This window comes from Siphateles boraxobius, unplaced genomic scaffold, assembly GCF_051911475.1.
Source record: "Siphateles boraxobius isolate OS27281-9 unplaced genomic scaffold, OSU_SipBor_1 77, whole genome shotgun sequence".
NCBI classification, from domain to species: Eukaryota; Metazoa; Chordata; class Actinopteri; order Cypriniformes; family Leuciscidae; genus Siphateles; species Siphateles boraxobius.
Window position 1 is genome coordinate 24,094,763 of NW_027509205.1, and position 24,413 is coordinate 24,119,175.

The 24,413-nt window shown below is 38.5% G+C and overlaps 1 protein-coding gene across 4 annotated transcripts in view; it reads right to left on the reverse strand.

Moving 5' to 3' along the window:
- ddah1 (dimethylarginine dimethylaminohydrolase 1) overlaps positions 1-24,413 on the reverse strand; it is a 96,177-nt gene that overhangs the window by 56,480 nt on the left and 15,284 nt on the right. Inside the window, exon 2 of one of the 4 annotated variants that reach the window (XM_077218666.1) lies at positions 23,345-23,734. The exons of 1 other annotated variant lie outside the window; for it this stretch is intronic. In XM_077218666.1, coding sequence (XP_077074781.1) covers positions 23,345-23,632 — 288 coding nt within the window. In that variant the 5' untranslated portion in view covers positions 23,633-23,734. Of the gene's footprint in view, positions 1-23,344; positions 23,837-24,413 lie in introns of those variants that run through there. 2 more of the 4 variants (XM_077218665.1, XM_077218664.1) reach the window with 2 other exon arrangements.

Genomic DNA, 24,413 nt, shown 5'->3' on the forward strand with positions numbered 1-24,413 from the left:
GTCGATTTATGAATTTGCTCATGGTTTGTTTTAAAGGGTACCCCGACTAAATGCGGCAAGCTGGCCTTATAAGATTAACGTGGGTATCAGCTATAAAAAAGGTGATACAAAAACACTCCAAATGTTTTTGTTTTTATTAAAAAAAGCAGAAAATCCGTTCACTCGTAGGCCGCCATAGTTATTTACGTCTCAATGCATTCTGGGTAGTGACGTGTATAGGTTGTAGCCGGTTGTAGCCTTATTGTTTTTCCAACCCACCGGCTAGCTAGCTAAGTTTTGACAGATGCGAGATGAACACGTCTGCCGTTCAGCCTTTTCAGTTTGAACCTGAGCACACTGTAAGATTAAATCAGGAGAATAACGCGGAAGACGATAGGTGAAAATGAAGATTATCCGAGAGTTGAGGAAGCGAGAGTGGGGCAAAACATATGGTGTCTGTGTGGCAACTGCAGACATCCGGGAGTCTCCCTTATATTGATAGCGGCTCCCTGATGCCCGCAAATTAGTTCAAATCTCGTGTGTCCCTCATGAAGCACATGAAAGACAGAGAGCATCCTGATTACACCGCAAACCTGGCCAATAAAGCTGATTGTGATTCTGATGAGAATATATAGTAAAAAAAAAAGTGACAAAAAGTGGAGTTCTTTACAGCAAACGCTGTCATTCTCACTTGGCATTGGCAAGAAGTTGCCGCACAGACATTAATGCACGTTGTTATTCTCCTGATTTAATCCTACAGTGTGCTCAGGTTCAAACTGAAAAGGCTGAACGGCAGACGTGTTCATCTCGCTACTGTCAAAACTTAGCTAGCTAGCCGGTAGGTTTGAAAAACAATAAACTAAGCTGCTATAGCGGCTAGGCTACAACCGGCTACAACTTATACACGTCACTACCCAGAATGCATTGAGACGTAAATAACTATGGCGGCCTACGAGTGAACGGATTTTCGGCTTTTTTTAATAAAAACAAAAACATTTGGGGTGTTTTTGTATCACCTTTTTATAGCTGATACCCACGTTAATCTTATAAGGCCAGCATGCCGCAGTAGTCGGGCTACCCTTTAAAACAGTGTTTTGGTACAAATTGGTACAAAACTATTTGGTACTATTTGTACCCACAGTTGAATTATTGATAGATTATAATTTACCGTGAGCCCTCTGAGCATCAGAAATCCATGAAACTTGGCATGTTTCTTCAAAATCAGTTGTTCTCCATATCTACACAGTTTTGTTAAGTTTCTACTTTGTGCACACAATATATAGACATTTTACTCACAATGGGCCAATACCAGAAATATATAAAAAAAATCGTATCTGCTAAATCGATCAAAATTCTTTAACAAAATTTTGCAATGAGGGTCCCTAGATGATGCATGTGAAGTTTCGAGCAAATCGAACAAACGGCCTATGAGGAGTTCGAAAAAGTAGAGTTTTGAAATAATCTCAAGTATTAAACAAATTTTTTGATTGACAACAGTGGTTCTTGAAGCAAAGTTGTTCAAGTATGAGGAGATCTATTAAGTCTATGTTTACACGGAAACGATCTGAAGAGAAAATGCAAAAGTGGCGTTGCGTTATCACTTTTTATTCTGCGTTTAGACGAGCGTTATGGGGGGGGGGGGGGGGGGCAGGGTCTGCGTGCATATGGTGACGCAAAAGTGTGTGAAATTCGATGTAGTATGCACTCCAGGCGGCTAGGTGGCGATGTGGAGCACTGCCACACAACAACATTAAGTCCGCGCGCCTGCGTACAACCTTCCTTATACTTCTCTCCCTAGTAGCGCGAACATGGCGAAGCGAACAGCAAAAAGACTCTTGTACGTTTATCAGAGACGCTAGCGCAACTTGAAGGTCCGACGTATGGAAATAATCCGACATGTTGGTTGTTATTTTCCTGTACTGGCGCATGCCTGTGACGTAAACGCGTACGTGACGAGAGCCACCGAGAGCAGATTTGCCTTTTTACCCTTTAGACGGGAACGTGACGGTGGAGCGTATTTAAGATTTCCACTCTGGAGGGTGGTTTCACTTTTTTGCGTTTTTAAGCCGCAAAAACCCTGTCGCCGTGTAAACGAAACGCACATCCGATAAAATATTTTTACGTTTTCACCCGCGAGCGTTCTCGTGTAAACAGGGCCTAAATGATATGCATATATCATTGGATGTGAGAAACACCACGTGATTACAGAGGCATAAAACTCGTTAGTGCCATCTAGTGGACGATTTCTTTCAAAATGTTGACAAGTCGAACATCCGTGTTTTGTTCCGATAGGCCTCTGTTAACCTTGTCTGATAGGTGCTCAAACTTCACTGGCTAATGGCGGCCATGTTTTTCGAGATACTATGTCCTCATAGAAAGACATGGCACCCTGGACAAAGACACTACTTGCCAATTTTCAAGTCAATCGGACTAACGTTACGTAGTTAAAGCTGTTTTATGCCTTTTTCGTATTTTAGCGCCACCAAGTGGTGAATCACCGAAGATTTTTTTTGTGTGACCACAAAATGAGCTTGTACATCACAAGATTGGTGAAAACACACACACACCATTTGGTTATCTGAGTGCAGTTGGGATTTAAATCAGGGAAAACACGTGCCGGTGGGTTTGGATCTAACGGAGTGTGTGTCCATCAGCGGAGGAGAAAAATAACATGTATTCACAGTATGAGGGAGAAACACACACGTGTCGTGTCAATCAAACAGCTCTTTTCCTGCACTGAAGCTTAATCCAGCCTGGTGTGTGTGTGTGTGTGTGTGTGTGTGTGTGTGTGGCCACGTGAGATTTACCTCATTTCATACATCATACAACTCATCCTAAACCACAGCAGTGTGTGAATCACACAATGAGCTTCGCTGCTAATTAACTACACAACGTTTGCTATTTACTGTTGTCTTCCACACCGGCCTCTTTCAGATCAACTCAATTCTGTGAATAGACAAAGACACAGACAGAAGAGAGAAAAAGAAAACCTTGAAAGTGCTCTCGTTTTCCACACGTCATGCCAGTAGATTCACACACACATGCATTTTTAGAACAAAACACAAGGTTACACAACTGAGAGGACGCTTGCGTACATGTGAATCCTCAGGTGTGTGCGTGTGTGTATTCAGCTTTGTGCAGATGTTATAGTGTGTGTGTGTGTGTGTGTGTGTATGCGTGTGTGTATTCAGCTTTGTGCAGATGTTATAGTGTGTGTGTGTGTATACTGTAATCATATGTAATAGTGTGTTTTCCTCTTTAAAAAAAAGAGGAAAACACACTATTATAATTCAATTCACATTTATTTGTATAGCGCTTTTCACAATACACATCGTTTCAAAGCAGCTTTACAGAAAATGCATGAGAAAATGCAAATTCTATATAGGTAAGTGTTGCAATGCATGTTGGGAGCTGACAGACCCTTCACAGATCTGTAACAATGGTTACAATTAAGTTTATATAAACATGATTAGGTGATTATTATAATCAAGAATATATAGTAACCATAAGAGCAGTAAAATGTGTACAAAATTTATATTAGAATTAAGTGAATAGCGATAAAATTGCAGCAAAAAAAAAAACATTTCTCAGCGAATAATCAAAATTATAAATGTCTTAATCTGAGTTATTCCTTTATTATTGCCTATATAACTAGTTATTCCTATATAACTATTGATGTTCAATAAATGTATGGAATTTTTTGGACTCTGAAATAATATTGGCTTACCATATGTAGATTTAAATTAATGTTTTAATATCTGTGACCAAAAAACTCTACTGGATAAAATGTAGTTGACTTTCGCACTAAAAGAGTTTCTCACACTCAGAACTGAGAAATTCTTCATGTGTTGGTGTGAGACGGAAGGACTTGGCCTTGGTGAGAGCACACACACACACACACACACACACACACACACACACACACACACACACACACACACACACACACACACACACACACACACACACACACACACACAGAAGTCACAACATGCTAACTTGACCCGACATCTCTGAACATTCAAACACTCACTCCCTACAAAACCCTACTGTGCATCAGACCACACACACACACACACACACACCTGAGCACATACAAACATACATATATGCACATAAAAACACACATATATGCACATACACACACACATATATGCACATACACACACACAGCTGAGTGCACACGCACACACACACACAAACACACACACACACACACATCTGAGCACACACACACACAGCTTAGCGCGCACACACAGCTGAGCACATACAAACACACACACACAAACACAAACAAACAAACAGCTGAGTGCGCACACACATACACACATATATGCACATACACACACACAGCTGAGTGCACACACACACACAGCTGAGCGCTCACACACACACACACACACACACACACGGCAAAACTACTGTACTGTACTTCAAATCTAGAGCAACATCTCAGGGTCTGTTTACAGACATTGAAGCATCAATGCAAACAAGTGTTTCTTGCGTGAGACCTTTGAGGTGCACATTCAGGGTTAACAAAACTAACCCAATGACCCCATCCCAAATATCAAAACTCAAAATATGCCACTTCCAAACCTAAATTACATATTTTACAGTCACTGTGAAACTTCAAAATCACTATAAATAAAAGTAATCATAAATATCATAATGTATTAAAAATCAAACAAATCATCTAGTACAGTTTTAACATTGGTAGATCATAAAATGAGTAAAAGATTACAATACAAGCATTTATGCAATATGTCAAAACTTTAAACAATTTAAAAATAGCCAAATGCCACAGGACAACTTGGCAACCCTGGCTCATTAGCATTTTTAATTATTCTCGTTTAACCATTCTCTCTAACAATCACTTCATTCAGCTGAGAGACAATGTAATGCAGTGAAGTGTGTCCAAATAAACTGGTTTTCAAATGAGTGTGTTTATGAGTTACAGTGCAAAAACTGAACACTGTTGTTTCACTAAGTCATCAGATTTACTAATTTGCTGGATGAGAAAACAGCAGAAAAACTTTCCAAAGTGACCAAATATATTTTACATTTACATGTATTCATTTAGCTGATGCTTTTATCCAAAGCGACTTACAATTGCTATATTTCAGAGGTCGCACGCCTCTGGAGCAACTAGGGGTTAAGTGTCTTACTCAGGGACACATTGGTGTATCACAGTGGATTCGAACCCGAGTCTCTCACACCAAAGGCATGTGTCTTATCCACTCCGCCATCACCACCCCAAGCACCCTAGAAACCAACTAACAAGATCTTAGAAAACACTGAGCAACACCCTAGAAACCAACTAACAAGATCTTAGAAACCACCTAGCAACACCGTAGAAACCAACTAACAAGATCTTAGAAACCACCTTGCAACACCCTAGAAACCAACTAACAAGATCTTAGAAACCACCTAGCAACACCGTAGAAACCAACTAACAAGATCTTAGAAACCACCTAACAACACCCTAGAAACCAACTAACAAGATCTTAGAAAACACTGAGCAACACCCTTGAAACCAACTAAAAAGATCTTAGAAACCACCTAGAAACACCCTAGAAACCAACTAACAAGATCTTAGAAACCACCAAGCAACACCCTAGAAACCAACTAACAAGATCTTAGAAACTACCTAGCAACACCATTGAAACCAACTAACAAGATCTTAGAAACCACCTTGCAACACCCTAGAAACCAACTAACAAGATCTTAGAAAACACTGAGCAACACCCTTGAAACCAACTAACAAGATCTTAGAAACCACCAAGCAACACCCTAGAAACCAACTAACAAGATCTTAGAAACCACCTAGCAACACCCTAGAAACCAAATAACAAGATCTTAGAAAACACTGAGCAACACCCTTGAAACCAACTAACAAGATCTTAGAAACCACCAAGCAACACCCTAGAAACCAACTAACAAGATCTTAGAAACCACCGAGCAACACCCTAGAAACCAACTAACAAGATCTTAGAAACTACCAAGCAACACCCTAGAAACCAACTAACAAGATCTTAGAAACCACCTAGCAACACCCTAGAAACCAAATAATAAGATCTTAGAAACTACCAAGCAACACCCTAGAAACCAACTAACAAGATCTTAGAAACCACCTAGCAACACACTAGAAACCAAATAATAAGATCTTAGAAACCACCGAGCAACACCCTTGAAACCAACTAACAAGATCTTAGAAACCACCAAGCAACACCCTAGAAACCAACTAACAAGATCTTAGAAACCACAGAGCAACACCCTAGAAACCAACTAACAAGATCTTAGAAACCACCAAGCAACACCCTAAAAACCAACTAACAAGATCTTAGAAACCACCTAGCAACACCCTAGAAACCAACTAACAAGATCTTAGAAACCACCGAGCAACACCCTAGAAACCAACTAACAAGATCTTAGAAACCACCAAGCAACACCCTAGAAACCAACTAACAAGATCTTAGAAACTACCAAGCAACACCCTAGAAACCAACTAACAAGATCTTAGAAACTACCTAGCAACACCCTTGAAACCAACTAACAAGATCTTAGAAACTACCAAGCAACACCCTAGAAACCAACTAACAAGATCTTAGAAACCACCTAGCAACACCCTTGAAACCAACTAACAAGATCTTAGAAACCACCTTGCAACACCCTAGAAACCAACTAACAAGATCTTAGAAACCACCTAGCAACACCGTAGAAACCAACTAACAAGATCTTAGAAACCACCTAACAACACCCTAGAAACCAACTAACAAGATCTTAGAAAACACTGAGCAACACCCTTGAAACCAACTAAAAAGATCTTAGAAACCACCTAGAAACACCCTAGAAACCAACTAACAAGATCTTAGAAACCACCAAGCAACACCCTAGAAACCAACTAACAAGATCTTAGAAACTACCTAGCAACACCCTTGAAACCAACTAACAAGATCTTAGAAACCACCTTGCAACACCCTAGAAACCAACTAACAAGATCTTAGAAAACACTGAGCAACACCCTTGAAACCAACTAACAAGATCTTAGAAACCACCAAGCAACACCCTAGAAACCAACTAACAAGATCTTAGAAACCACCTAGCAACACCCTTGAAACCAACTAACAAGATCTTAGAAACTACCAAGCAACACCCTAGAAACCAACTAACAAGATCTTAGAAACCACCTAGCAACACCCTTGAAACCAACTAACAAGATCTTAGAAACCACCTTGCAACACCCTAGAAACCAACTAACAAGATCTTAGAAACCACCTAGCAACACCGTAGAAACCAACTAACAAGATCTTAGAAACCACCTAACAACACCCTAGAAACCAACTAACAAGATCTTAGAAAACACTGAGCAACACCCTTGAAACCAACTAAAAAGATCTTAGAAACCACCTAGAAACACCCTAGAAACCAACTAACAAGATCTTAGAAACCACCAAGCAACACCCTAGAAACCAACTAACAAGATCTTAGAAACTACCTAGCAACACCCTTGAAACCAACTAACAAGATCTTAGAAACCACCTTGCAACACCCTAGAAACCAACTAACAAGATCTTTGAAAACACTGAGCAACACCCTTGAAACCAACTAACAAGATCTTTGAAACCACCAACCAACACCCTAGAAACCAACTAACAAGATCTTAGAAACCACCGAGCAACACCCTAGAAACCAACTAACAAGATCTTAGAAACTACCAAGCAACACCCTAGAAACCAACTAACAAGATCTTAGAAACCACCTAGCAACACCCTAGAAACCAAATAATAAGATCTTAGAAACTACCAAGCAACACCCTAGAAACCAACTAACAAGATCTTAGAAACCACCTAGCAACACCCTAGAAACCAAATAATAAGATCTTAGAAAACACTGAGCAACACCCTTGACACCAACTAACAAGATCTTAGAAACCACCAAGCAACACCCTAGAAACCAACTAACAAGATCTTAGAAACCACAGAGCAACACCCTAGAAACCAACTAACAAGATCTTAGAAACCACCAAGCAACACCCTAAAAACCAACTAACAAGATCTTAGAAACCACCTAGCAACACCCTAGAAACCAACTAACAAGATCCTAGAAACCACCAAGCAACACCCTAGAAACCAACTAACAAGATCTTAGAAACCACCAAGCAACACCCTAGAAACCAACTAACAAGATCTTAGAAACTACCAAGCAACACCCTAGAAACCAACTAACAAGATCTTAGAAACTACCTAGCAACACCCTTGAAACCAACTAACAAGATCTTAGAAACTACCAAGCAACACCCTAGAAACCAACTAACAAGATCTTAGAAACCACCTAGCAACACCCTTGAAACCAACTAACAAGATCTTAGAAACCACCAAGCAACACCCTAGAAACCAACTAGCAAGATCTTAAAACTACCTAACAACACTCTAGAAACCAACTAACAAGATCTTAGAAACTACCTAGCAACACCCTAGAAACCAAATAACAAGATCTTAGAAACTACAAAGCAACACCCTAGAAACCAACTAACAAAATCTTAGAAACCACCAAGCAACACCCTAGAAACCAACTAACAAGATCTTAGAAACTACCTAGCAACACCCTAAAAACCAACTAACAAGATCTTAGAAACTACCTAGCAACACCCTAGAAACCAACTAACAAGATCTTAGGAACTACCTAGCAACACCCTAGAAACCAACTAAAAAGATCCTAAAAACTACATTGCAACCCCCTAGAAACCACACAAAACACAGCAGAATACACCTAGCAACACCCTAGAAAACACACAGAAAACACCTAGCAGCCATCCAAAACACAGTAGAAACTACTTAGTAACACCCTAGAAACCACCCAAGAGAGAAAACACCTAGCAACACCCTAGCAGTCACCCAAAACACTCCAGAAATCTCCTAGTAACGAACTAGCAAGATCCTACAAAGTACCAAGCAACACCATAGAAACCTCAATAGTACATTCAATATTTATTAAATATCTGTATTTAATTGTGTTTGATTTCCAATCAATTATTATTAAAATTGTTAAATATTAGATTAAATATTATTTAATATTAATATATTTATTATTATTCAACAGTGTGCAATTTCCAATCAAGTTGCAATTGTCAAATTATGCAACTAATAAACATAAAAATATTATTCAATTATGTTTGTGTATGTGGGGGGGGGGGGGGGGGGGGGCAGGATTCATAAAATGCTTGTAATAAATTTAGCATAAGCAAGACAAAGAAGTCTGTCATGTTAATCCAAAAATGTTTCAAATGTAATTTCCACAAGAGAATGAGGGATGATATGAATGGCATTTGTCCCTGATGATTAACGGACAGAATGTGATGAACGTATTAATAGAGAAAATTAAACTGTTTCCTTTTAGTGCCAAACATTCCCACAAATGAAGCAAATACAGGAATGTCGCAGGAGTAACGGGAACGCTAGGAATGTCAGACTAACCCGGGAATGGCCAACCTGGATGACAAGGGCAGTTTCTCTCTCTCTCACACACACACACACACACACACACACACACACACACACACACACACACACACACACACACACACACACACAGAGAAGTGGTGCAGAAGGAAACTAGGTCAATTCCGAGTGTGTGTGTGTAACACACACTTAATTTCAAATGAGTACATTCTGCCCATTTTCTTCTACACAGTTTTAGTATATATATAATCCGTATAATATTGTAAGCAATAGCTCCACTTACACTGTTGGACTTATTTCTGCTCTTATCTGTATATTGAACACTATATTCACTATATTTCTGCACTTATCTGTATATTGAACACTATATTCACTATATTTCTGCACTTATCTGTATATTGAACACTATATTTCTGCTCTTATCTGTATATTGAACACTATATTCACTATATTTCTGCACTTATCTGTATATTGAACACTATATTTCTGCTCTTATCTGTATATTGAACACTATATTCACTATATTTCTGCACTTATCTGTATATTGAACACTATATTCACTATATTTCTGCACTTAACTGTATATTGAACACTATATTCACTATATTTCTGCCCTTATCTGTATATTGAACACTATATTCACTATATTTCTGCACTTATCTGTATATTGAACACTATATTCACTATATTTCTGCTCTTATCTGTATATTGAACACTATATTCACTATATTTCTGCACTTATCTGTATATTGAACACTATATTGACTATATTTCTGCACTTATCTGTATATTGAACACTATATTCACTATATTTCTGCCCTTATCTGTATATTGAACACTATATTCACTATAATTCTGCCCTTATCTGTATATTGAACACTATATTCACTATATTTCTGCCCTTATCTGTATATTGAACACTATATTCACTATATTTCTGCACTTATCTGTATATTGAACACTATATTCACTATATTTCTGCCCTTATCTGTATATTGAACACTATATTCACTATATTTCTGCACTTATCTGTATATTGAACACTATATTCACTATATTTCTGCACTTATCTGTATATTGAACACTATATTTCTGCTCTTAACTGTATATTGAACACTATATTCACTATATTTCTGCACTTATCTGTATATTGAACACTATATTCACTATATTTCTGCTCTTATCTGTATATTGAACACTATATTGACTATATTTCTGCACTTATCTGTATATTGAACACTATATTCACTATATTTCTGCCCTTATCTGTATATTGAACACTATATTCACTATATTTCTGCCCTTATCTGTATATTGAACACTATATTCACTATATTTCTGCCCTTATCTGTATATTGAACACTATATTCACTATATTTCTGCACTTATCTGTATATTGAACACTATATTCACTATATTTCTGCCCTTATCTGTATATTGAACACTATATTCACTATATTTCTGCACTTATCTGTATATTGAACACTATATTCACTATATTTCTGCACTTATCTGTATATTGAACACTATATTTCTGCTCTTAACTGTATATTGAACACTATATTCACTATATTTCTGCACTTATCTGTATATTGAACACTATATTCACTATATTTCTGCACTTATCTGTATATTGAACACTATATTCACTATATTTCTGCACTTATCTGTATATTGAACACTATATTTCTGCCCTTATCTGTATATTGAACACTATATTCACTATATTTCTGCATTTATCTGTATATTGAACACTATATTCACTATATTTCTGCACTTATCTGTATATTGAACACTATATTCACTATATTTCTGCCCTTATCTGTATATTGAACACTATATTCACTATATTTCTGCACTTATCTGTATATTGAACACTATATTCACTATATTTCTGCCCTTATCTGTATATTGAACACTATATTCACTATATTTCTGCCCTTATCTGTATATTGAACACTATATTCACTATATTTCTGCACTTATCTGTATATTGAACACTATATTCACTATATTTCTGCACTTATCTGTATATTGAACACTATATTTCTGCATTTATTTGAACACTATATTTCTGCACTTCTGGTTATCATTTCATTTTCTCTGTACTTGTACTCTGCATAATGACAATAAAGTTGAATCTAAACTAATCTAATCTAATAAATGCCTTTATTGTGCCTCTTTCCACAGAAAAACACGCCTCCGAGAGTACTGAAGAACCGCAACCTATAAAACGATCCCGGAAAAACGCTTCACTCATCACCTTATTAACACAGCATTGATAAGCATCACAATATAAAAACACATAAAAAAAATCGACACCAGAAATCAAGTTCACAGTAATACACTTAAAACTGGAATCTGTCTTTTGGAGGATTTTTTAACTTTTCCTAAGTTTCCATGTTTACTTGAACTTTAACCCTCTGGTGTTTTTCGTGTGTCGGCCAAAAATGACTATTTATTTATTTATTTTTGTCAATGAAATGAATGTACTTTATTTTAGTTCGATAATGTTTTTTATTTCATGTTTAGTATTTTTAGGGGATTTGATGGTACTAAATTATATTTACGCTGTATTTATAATCGATTTATTCACGTTTTGAACATAGACCTGAAAATAAAATTTCCAACTTAAACTGTTGTAAATCTCGAGTGCTTTAGAGCACAGACTGAAGTTTGATCTCTTTTTAAAGACGACACTTGGCAGATTATTGCTGAAGTGAAAAAAGTTTTAAAAAGTGCAGGATTTTACATTTATTGTTATGAAAAATGCACAAAAATACCATTTTCAATTTTTATATGAAATGTATATTTTCAAAAACATGTTTTACTGTGAAACAGCAAGAAAATCAAAGCCATAAATCTAAATGCTCAAGATTTGAGGTTGATATCTCAGTGTGTTCGGCTGCAGTACCAAACGCTTCCACTAGAGGAAACTCTCACACTCATTTCCAATACGCTCATTTTTAACCATGAACAACACAAGTGTGACTATTTTTTTCAGCAACCTTTTTGAATCATGTCCATGATTTTTTTGTGTGTGTGTGTGTGTTCACATAGCAAGTGCCAAAACTTTTACCAAGTTTCGTACCATTCCGATGAAGTAAAAAAATAAATTAAAAAAACGCGTAATTTTTTTCGGTCAAAAATGACGAACAGCACCAGAGGGACACATTTTTGGTTTGTTGAAGGATGAGCTCAAGTGTTGTCAGTGGAAACAACATCAGCACAGATGTCAACCGTAAAACCAAGTTTGACAATAGGTGCGTTTCCATTACAGATTTGCACAAAACTTTAGTGATTTTTCCTAAATGTCGACAAAAAACTTTTGTGAAATGACGGCGTTTCCATTAACCGATGTTATGCAGCTAAAACTTAATTTTTCGCGATAAGTCGTTCCAAAAATCATGGTGATGGATGTTGGTAGGTTTATGTACATCCCAACCACTGCACTTGCCATTATTATTATTAAGGAGACGCGCGTGTGTGTGTGTTATCCCATCATTAATGGCAAAGAAAGACTCTTATACTCGAGAGCGGCTCATATGAGGAGTTTCTGGGTGTTTCTCCTCATTTCTGCTTCGAGGTCTTGATTGTGGAATTTCTTTGAGGTTTATAATCCAGTATTCCTGTAATTCTTTTGTCTTTTATGAATTTAATAATGAGCTCTGTCTCGTTTTCTGTCCAAACACGCCGTGTCATCTACGTCAGGTGACTGTAAATGCGCAAAAACTGTTTCCATTGCAGTTTTGCGAAATATTTATTTTTCCTGAATTGCCTGAAAAACCACCTCATGCGAGCGTAAAAACTTTTTTGCAATAAATGGGAGTTTTTGGGAAATTGACGTGTTTCCATTGGGCGTATATTCAATTCGCAATTTCAATTTGCGCAATTTGAAGGGTAATGTAAACGCGGCAAATGACAAAGTCCAGATGTTCTGGATTGAGCAACTGTGGCCATTCCGACTGTTTAGTGAATGTTTAGTGAATCAGACCTGACTGTTATGCATCATACACTGGATCAAATCCTCTGACACTGTAATTTTAGTATCAGTAACACAGTGGCGGCTGCTGGTCTTTCAAAGAGGGGAAGATCATTTTAGGCCTACATCATAAAAAATGTCCATGTATTTATAGCCTAGCCTACTGTATGAATGAATGAATGAATAAACTATATATAAAAAAAAGATATTAAACTTGACAATGGAAATGTGGGAATTAGGTTAAACTGAAACAAGGAGTGTGCTGTATAATTGTCCAATCATCACGCAGAAGCCCGAAGTCCAGCCCCGCCCACTCCTCCATTCACAACAGACCCTCCAATCATCACGCAGAAGCCCGGAGTCCAGCCCCGCCCACTCCTCCATTCACAACAGACTGTCCAATCATCACGCAGAAGCCTGGAGTCCAGCCCCACCCACTCCTCCATTCACAACAGACTGTCCAATCATCATGCAGAAGCCCGAAGTCCAGCCCCGCCCACTCCTCCATTCACAACAGACCCTCCAATCATCAAGCAGAAGCCCGTAGTCCAGCCCCGCCCACTCCTCCATTCACAACAGACCCTCCAATCATCACGCAGAAGCCCGGAGTCCAGCCCCTTCCACTCCTCCATTCACAACAGACCCTCCAATCATCAAGCAGAAGCCCGGAGTCCAGCCCCGCCCACTCCTCCATTCACAACAGACCCTCCAATCATCACGCAGAAGCCTGGAGTCCAGCCCTGCCCACTCCTCCATTCACAACAGACCCTCCAATCATCAAGCAGAAGCCCGTAGTCCAGCCCCGCCCACTCCTCCATTCACAACAGACCCTCCAATCATCACGCAGAAGCCCGGAGTCCAGCCCCTTCCACTCCTCCATTCACAACAGACCCTCCAATCATCACGCAGAAGCCCAGAGTCCAGCCCCGCTCACTCCTCCATTCACAACAGACTGTCCAATCATCACGCAGAAGCCTGGAGTCCAGGCCCACCCACTCCTCCATTCACAACAGACTATCCAATCATCACGCAGAAGCCCGAAGTCCAGCCCCGCCCACTCCTCCATTCACAACAGACCCTCCAATCATCACGCAGAAGCCCGAAGTCCAGCCCCGCCCACTCCTCCATTCACAACAGACCCTCCAATCATCACGCAGAAGCCCAGAGTCCAGCCCCGCTCACTCCTCCATTCACAACAGACTGTCCAATCATCACGCAGAAGCCTGGAGTCCAGCCCCACCCACTCCTCCATTCACAACAGACTATCCAATCATCACGCAGAAGCCCGAAGTCCAGCCCCGCCCACTCCTCCATTCACAACAGACCCTCCAATCATCACGCAGAAGCCCGAAGTCCAGCCACGCCCACTCCTCCATTCACAACAGACCCTCCAATCATCACGCAGAAGCCCGGAGTCCAGCCCCCAGAGTCACTGAGCGTCCGTGGGCGGGACATAATCACAGATTTATCCAATGACCGTCTAGTTTCGAAGCACTGAAAAAAATTGTTCAAAGCAGCGCCACTGAAGTCACCGGACGCTCGGCTTCAACAGGGAAATGCGGGAATGAATGAAGGAAAGCGAGTCTGATATATGAAGCTGATTCTGAACGCACTCATCTTCGAGATGAATGTGTTCTAACGCATTTTTAGTCAATAAAATGTTAACACAATAGTACATATTTGACCATTAATTTTTGACATTATAGGGGAAGCCGAGCTTCTCTTGCAGTCTTAAAGAAATCCCCACTGCAATGACATTCCATTATGGCTTTAATGATATTTGAAATGAGTTTTTATTTTTATATCTCTGTTTTGGTAAAGTTTTAGTCTGCTTTTGTTATTGTTTTGATGGAAGCTGTTCGCTGTAACCCTGAATAAAAGCTTCAGTGAGCCTCATCTTCTGTTTAATCATCAGTAGTGAGCCTAACATCAGCCTAGATTACCGTGTTTAACGAGACATGCAACAAGCAAACAACAGCACAGTCATATGGAAACATATGAGTAGCAATATTCAATTATTCGTAATATACGAAATCGTAATATACGAAATGACAATGTAATATGCAAAATGACAATGAAATATGTAAAATGGCAATGCATTTCTGAATTTGAATTTACAATTTCCATTACATTTGTGCAACGTTGGTGCAAAATGAAAATGAAAAATCCATTATAATGATTTACATTTGTCATTTCATACACTAGTTTTAATAAAAAATGCAAAATTAAAATTAAAATGTATTACAGAAATGATTAGATATTTTAACATGTTCAAGCAAAAACTGTAGCAAAATGATCATTTCAATGTTATTTTCCTTAATTGCATTTACACTCACAGTTAAGACACTTGCGATTTCATTTTCATTAAATGTCCCGCAATGAATGTAGCAAAATTCAATGTGCAAATGGAAAATGCATTCCGAATAAGGATGTTTTTTGATGGAAAAAATCTTGCAAACATTGAATGTTATAATTTTTTTTAAATGCAGCTCATGACGCCTTTAATAGTTTTACTTGCTCACAAACCACTCCAGCTTATCAATCATCACTTTATAAACTCAATACGCCGTCAGAAACACATTTGACCCATTTTATCTGACAGAATTCCCTTCGTGCTTTTCCACATCAAAACTTCATTAAACTTCCATGAAGAAACTGACAGATCCGAAACTTCACGCCAACTTATAATGAAAACGGTTCTGCCGATCACGCTGTCACGACCGCATCACTGCACCAGAACATACAGGGCTTTCATTAAACGAAACGTCAAAAGCCCAAACAACAACTTCTTTTTTCATTTGATTGGTCAGAATCCAGTGTTGATCTGAATGCATGACCTTAAACTTCACATTCTGTTCTAAAGGGAATTTAGATCTGAACGTTTATCTAACCGAACAGCAAGGTCGAGTAGATTAGATTGTTTATATAATCTCAAGACAGCAAAACAGATGAATATTATTATTACATGGCTGGGTTGAATTCTAATATAGAATGCGGTCTGTTATTTCTTGATAACACACCGTTGCCAAGAAAAACAGAGCGTTGTCATGGTTTCTAACCATAGAGATTAGAGACGGAACCAAACTATTTTCTTTAGCGGAAGCAATACAATCGTTTTTAAATCAATGTTTTGTGTCAAATTATATAAACGGGATAAAGTAGAGCGATGCGGTTGTTATAGCGAATACAACCCCAACAGGCTGATTCAAGACCCCGACGCGAAGCGGAGCGCTATAACAACCGCCTCGCTCTACATTATCCTTACATAATATTCATGACCAAGTCTGTTGTGATTGGTCTACTCTGCTATGATTGGTCGGACGGCCCAGTCTGTTGTGATTGGTCTACTCTGCTCTGATTGGTCAGACGGCCCAGTCTGTTGTGATTGGTCTACTCGGCTCTGATTGGTCAGACGGCCTAGTCTGTTGTGATTGGTCTACTCTGCTCTGATTGGTCAGACGGCCCAGTTTGTTGTGATTGGTCTACTCGGCTCTGATTGGTCAGATGACCCAGTCTGTTGTGATTGGTCTACTCTGCTCTGATTGGTCAGATGACCCAGTCTGTTGTGATTGGTCTTCTCATCTCTGATTGGTCAGATGACTCAGTCTGTTGTGATTGGTCTACTCTGCTCTGATTGGTCAGACGGCCCAGTCTGTTGTGATTGGTCTACTCAGCTCTGATTGGTCAGATGACCCAGTCTGTTGTGATTGGTCTACTCTGCTCTGATTGGTCAGATGACCCAGTCTGTTGTGATTGGTCTACTCGTCTCTGATTGGTCAGATGACCCAGTCTGTTGTGATTTGTCTACTCGGCTCTGATTGGTCAGACGGCCCAGTCTGTTGTGATTGGTCAGAAACCAACGCTCATTATCATATCAGAATCTCAGCTCCTGATAACAGTGATACAAACAGTAACGATGGCGTGGGTTTTACCGTATCAATCTCATCAAAGTGGATTTGCTTTGTCAGCAGAAAACAGCGTCTTCTCGACACGAACAACACGGACCAAAATTTTCCAGTCTCAGAGAAACTACAGTGTTTGAGGGCGGAGCTAAGAGGTTATAGGGCGGAGCTAAGAGGTATTGGCTTGAAGTTCAGCCAATCGAGACCATAGACTGGCATTATGCAAATTAGATACAAAAAACCTACGTAAATTAAGCATAAAGCATGTCTGGAATTACTGACAACTTCTTTTTTTTAGAAGACAAAAATGATTTATCCACTGTGATCTTTGAAACTTCATTCACAAACAGCTATATTACACATACATGAAAGGGAATATGCCAAAAAGCATATTAGGGGCACTTTACATGTAATTCTGAAGAAATATTAAACCAGCAGAATTTTCTGCATGAGACGAGACAAACCTACTTCCACATACAAAAGCAAAACTACTAATGTGTGGCTGAGTGAATGAACTCAACAAATTAATTCTATTGTATATGCATTTCCTTTACAGGCAAATCTAAAATAAGGTTCAAATAAATATATTAATATTTAGAAGATATATTGATTAATATTTCAGTAGCATTGGGTCAGCGGTGGGGTCAAAGTTAAGTGCTATTAATCAATGCATCTGTCACCAGACATCAGTCTCACAACAGTGAACAAGAAGTGTGTGTGTGTGTGTGTGTGTGTGTGTATTTAGACCAATCAATACACATGAAAGCTCTTAAACACACACACACTCTGTAGCAGATGGTGAAATACTGTATATTTAGTGTCTCTGAGTTAAACAGCTGCGACTGCAATATGAGCGGTAACATTTAACATATTTACTGACAAGAATAAGAGGTACGATATACGATGCAACATTAAAAAGTACATTATTCACATCTGAGAGCAACAATGAAACAGACAAATGTTATGTAAACACACAGCATGTTATGACCCATTGCTTATGCGTTTTTTGGAAATGCATTTTTTACACAAGATGGTGATTAACAAAGCAAGGTTAATATCTAACCACAAACTCCACAGAGGCCAAAGAGCAATAGTTTGTTACGAGCAGCTTTCGTGCTCCACTGGCAACAGTTTTATATCTGAATCCCTTTCTTTTATCAGCAAAGCCTTTCAGAATCAGGGCACCGGCGACAGTTTTATAAACGCCAGACTGTGCATTTCGCTTAGCTACGGCATGCGAGCGCTAAAAAATGTTCCTAAAGCAACGGCTCCAAGATTTAAGATAACGCTAAATTGTGCTCCTGAAAGAACGAGCCCTTCCAAACAACCCTCGTCGTACTCATCAAAATGTGCTCTTAATTTCAGCCTAACTGCACTCAAACGACAGGACCGAAATACCTTGATCCAAGTTTCTTTCACAAAGACACAATGCGTGCTTTAGGAAATGTTGAGGGCACAGAGATGTGTTTATACACATTTCAGCAAACGCCACAGGCCATGATCTTTCATGAGCGCTGACAGTAAAAATAGGTCTCACCGCTTGACTTCCGTACGCCTATTATGTAATTTACCGTTTTCTATGAATTGAGCATTTAAAATGGCAACAGTTTGACCCAAATTCCTCAGTGATGCAACAATCCCTGAATATTTCCTAACGTTACTGCTAAACAAATCACGGTTCACCTGGGGTAAACAACCAATAACCAAACATATATAAGTCTAAATGCAATGATTTGCCCATGCAAAAGCTTTTTAAAGGGGTCCTAACATGAGAAATCACACTTGCCTTGATTTTTTGGAATATAAAAGGTCTTTGTAGCATTAAAAGCAAGTTTCAGAGATTAAAACGTCCTCATTATAAACAAAGCATTTATTTAATCAAGCTCCAAAAACAGCTCGTTTTGATATTCTGTGATCTGTGACATCATACATTTGCATATGCCCACCTCCAGAGCAAGACATCGACCAATAGCTACACATCATCACACCACAGGCTCCGCCCACTGGCGTTCAGTCTCTTAAATGAAAGAACGTTTGTCCAGTTTAAACAGCTGGTTTGAGTTTCTGTCGAGACTTCAGAAGATCCGGCGTCAGAAACAAGTGGATGGTTTATTTGAATGGCGTCGCAGGATTATATGTTTGTTCGGAGCGTTTGACTGAGACACAGTGTAATGGAGAGTTCACAGAGAAACTTCTGTTGACAGATGAAGCAGAGACTGTATTAATCTGACAAACCCTCAGTAAATGATTCATAATGCTTCGTCTGTAAACGACGCTTTTATATGGATCATGTTTCCAATAGCGAGAGTGTGTTGACACTGTTTCCTATGCAGTGACGTCGTTAGCCAATCACAACAGTGGGCGTTTACTGAAGCCTTATGCCTGATTCAGATTACACGATTTTAGCCCGATTTTGGCACGATCCGTTTGACGTAGGGTCTCGTGGGGATTCGTAAACGACAACGGGCGTCGGGACGCAAGATTAGATCGTATCATCTTGTATAGTGTGTCATAGTGGGCGACAACCTACGTCGCGTCTGCGATGTTTCACGACATCACGACAAAAAGACTAGCATGTTTAATTTTTTAAACGGTCGTCCACGACGGGTTCCGTCACATGTATGAGGTTGACCAATAGGAGCACAGAAGCTTTTCCGTACACAACTTTCAAAAATGGCGAAACGAAAGAGAGACGATGGTGCTACTAGGTGGAGTTATGACATGGAGGAAAGGTTCGTAAGAAAACAATATTTTACCTCAAGTTCTCTTTGGAGGATTGACAGCCAATACTGTCCTCTTCGAGCAATCCAGGAACGTGTCCATTGTCGGGTTTTCTTTCTTTTTTTAAGTTTTCTGAACACAGGACAGCCAATACAACACTCACCGCCACATCCATTGTTTGTTTACGTTCGTTTCCGAAAGTCACTCGCTATAGTTTCGCCTTCTCAATGACATCACGCGCATCGTTAAAGACGGCACGCGATGACTGGTCAGGAAGCAACGTGTAGTCTGACATGTTCCTTGTCCACGACACGACAAGATTTTTGGAATCAAAATCGCGTAATCTGACACAGTGACTATCGTAAAAGACAAAAAAAATCGTGTAATCTGAACCAGGCATTAAAGGAGCCGCTCCTTAAAAACTGATCATTTCAGGCAGAGGGTTGAAAATAATCGTTTTTCAGAATATTATTAGTTTTTTGTGCAACTTTAGTAACATTATTAATGAACCTAATGGAACATATTAAAAGCATCCCTTTTAAGTGCATTGCTACCTGGATGTTTTCTTCACGACGCGGCACACAATGATCTTTTAAATTTACTATTAGAGGTTTGTATTGAGGATTCTTGTCTTTGCAAACATAATTAATTACATTTAGGCAAGTGGAACAAGTCTTAAAGCTCAATCTCAGCCCTTACTAGCAAACACACAAGACCTTCAGTAAGCAAAGCCATTAGGGTAATGTCTCAAACACATTTAGTCTTTCAGCAAGAAGGATGTCTAAATCCTTATTGCAGTTCACCAAGATCATGGGTTCAAATTACAGTGAATAATACGTAAATATACAATGTTTATGCAAAGCCGTTTTGGAAAAAAAGGAGAGTCATAAATGTAAAAATTGCGTATCAATACATCTACATTTGATTCATACTCAACCAAATTCATTTTGATGCTAATGAATCCAATAAAATGTCTCTGTACAGTGGAAATTTGTGGAAAACAACCTTCTACAGCTTATTATTACAAATAATCTCACATTCTTATTTTATAAGTGCATAACGAAAAATTGCCATTAAAGCCTCTTCAATAATCAGAAGAATCACACACAAGGGATCTCAAAAATGAGTAGATGAGGCTTTGATGGCTAAACAACCCCATTCCCGACTGACATACAGATAAATCTATAAAACTATACTTTCTTCTTTTATTAACACTTTTCATAGGCTCAGATTTCATCTTATAAAGTATAACAACATTTGAAACCAATAGCAATCTATTAGACTGGGTTCACAACTGAGCTGAGACATACACAGCGACACACACAAGACTGATCATCCCGCAGGAAAACACACTGAGACCTGGGCAAAGATTACAGTCGTACACCTGATCCGATGCAGGAAAACTCAACAGCAACTACAATACAGATAAAACGACAAAACTAAACCGATTACATTCTCACTCAGTGATCCAAACGGCCTCAAACAATCATGCTGAGGTCAATTAGAGTTAAAACTATGTCGTATTAATGATGAAATGTCAAAAATATGGCATACTAAGTCATATTAATGATATGAAAAGTCAAAAATATGGCATACTAAGTCATATTAATGATATGAAAAGTTGAAAAATATGGCATACTAAGTCCTTAATGATATGAAAAGCTGAAAAATATGGCATACTAAGTCATATTAATGAGATGGAAAGTCAAAAATATGCATACTAAGTCGTATTAATGATGAAATGTCAAAAATATGATATACTAAGTCATATTAATGATATGAATAGTCAAAAATAAGGCATACTAAGTCATATTAATGATATGAAAAGCTGAAAAATATGGCATACTAAGTCATATTAATGAGATGGAAAGTCAAAAATATGGCATACTAAGTCGTAATAATGATGAAATGTCAAAAATATGGCATACTAAGTTATATTAATGAGATGAAAAGTCAAAAATATGGCATACTAAGTCATATTAATGATATGAAAAGCTGAAAAATATGGCATACTAAATCATATTAATGAGATGGAAAGTCAAAAATATGGCATACTAAGTCGTATTAATGATGAAATGTCAAAAATATGATATACTAAGTCATATTAATGATATGAAAAGTCAAAAATATTGCATACTAAGTTATATTAATGAGATGGAAAGTCAAAAATATGGCATACTAAGTCGTATTAATCATGAAATGTCAAAAATATGATATACTAAGTCATATTAATGATATGAAAAGTCAAAAATATGGCATACTAAGTTATATTAATGAGATGGAAAGTCAAAAATATGGCATACTAAGTAGTATTAATGATGAAATGTCAAAAATTATATACTAAATCATATTAATGATATGAAAAGTAAAAAATATGGCATACTACGTCATATTAATTATATGAAAAGTCAAAAATATGGCAATACTGTCGTATTAACATGAAAAGTCAGTATTGAAATTAACAGTATAAAATTAACATAAAACGTAATAATTTTGACTTTTCAACCAATTACATTCTCACTCTGTTGATGAAAAATAGCCCAAAACTAAATTCCTGGATTCACTTCAAAGAAGATTAAATGATCTGTCTCAAATGCATTAACAACTACCTAGCAACCCCTAACAACCCATTGAAAATTACCTAGCAACCCATTGCATCCAATTCCTATAACTGTTTTCATATTACAAACAGCTTTAACTTACTTAAGGAAACAAAATGCATTTTAACAAATGAATGATACAACTAAATGCATTACATTATTAGATGAAACTTGTTGGCTGCACATGCATGCAGGCGAAAGATGAAAATCACAGTGTTTAGTGATGCTGAGGAATTAAATCTTCCGATGGCAATCAGTTGTTCACTTGATGATGATGATATGCATCGATTCGGAAATTTGGTTTAAACCAATAAGCCATTAAATCTCAGCATAAGTTGTTGATGCTTTTATGCCAGTGAGTTGCACAACATGCATGAACAGTTTTCACAAAAATGCAGTTATTGAGTTGAATGCATGAACAGTTTTCACAAAACTTCACAGTCAGTTCAGGCATGTAACTCAATAACTGGTTACTAAAGGAGAAAGCTCAGGAATGACCCTTGACCTCAAGCCTAAGGACGTCTAAAACGTTAAACATTGTAGTTGGACGGTCTGTTGAAAATGCACAACAAAAATACATGAAAACAAAACCCAGAGCATTCTAATATAGATTGACGACACGAATCAAATGATACTCGTGCGCGCGCCTGAAACAAGTGCACGAAACCCCGTGTTACAGTTATTGTGTTCTCTGGTCCGTACCTCGTTCCTCCTGCTCTCGGCCCCGGGTCTCGTGATGAGCGCCGTGTCTCCGCACACCACCGCCGCGTCCTCCACGAACACGCAGTCCGGCAACGCCTCGTCCGCGGGCAGCTCCAGCACCTCCAGCCCGAGCCGCTGCTTCAGGACCGACACGTACAGCTCGTGCTCCTGCTGGGCTCTCGGCAGGTCCAGCTCCTCCACGCTCCCGGTCCGGAGCGCTTCTGTGGCCAGAGACCGAGGGACCGCGCGGACCACGGCGTGCGTAAAGCGCCCGAACCCGGACATCATCACAGCCTCCCCGGGGCTCAACTTTCCGGATGCGTGATGTTTGTATTGGACCTTTTTTTAGCTGTTAGTTGTTGTTTGTTGTTGTTGTTGCCTGTTGTGGTTCTGCAAACACACATACACACACAAACACACAGCTCGAGCTCTGAAAGGGAAGGGCGAGAACAAACAGCGCGTTGATGACGTCACTGACGCTCCCGAAGGGCCGCGAACCAATAAAAACTATAGACTGAAAGACTTGTTGACTGAAGTATTGTTCTATTATGTTATGACAGTGATAATTGTTGTTAATGGGGGGGGGGGGGGGGGGGGTTCGTTTCTTTTCTTCAAGCATTTAATAAAAAATTTAAAAAAAAAATTAAAACACCTATAGATTGCATAATAGCCTATAGGCGGAGGGTGAACCAACAACTAAATGCCATTCATCCATAAAAACACATTTTAAAGGAGGAGATCACGTCTGAATGAAACATTTCTGATGATTTACCACGTCATCCGAGATGTTCATGTGTTTCTTTCTTCAGTCGAAAAAAGAAATTAAGGTTTTTGAGGAAAACATTCAAGGATTTTTCTCCATATAGTGACTTCAGTGGGGTCCAATTCTGACTTTATTTCTCACAATTCTGACTTTATTTCTAGCAATTCTGACTTTATTTCTAGCAATTCTGACTTTATTTCTCACAATTCTGACTTTTTTTCTAGCAATTCTGACTTTATTTCTCACAATTCTGACTTTATTTCTAGCAATTCTTACTTTATTTCTAGCAATTCTGACTTTATTTCT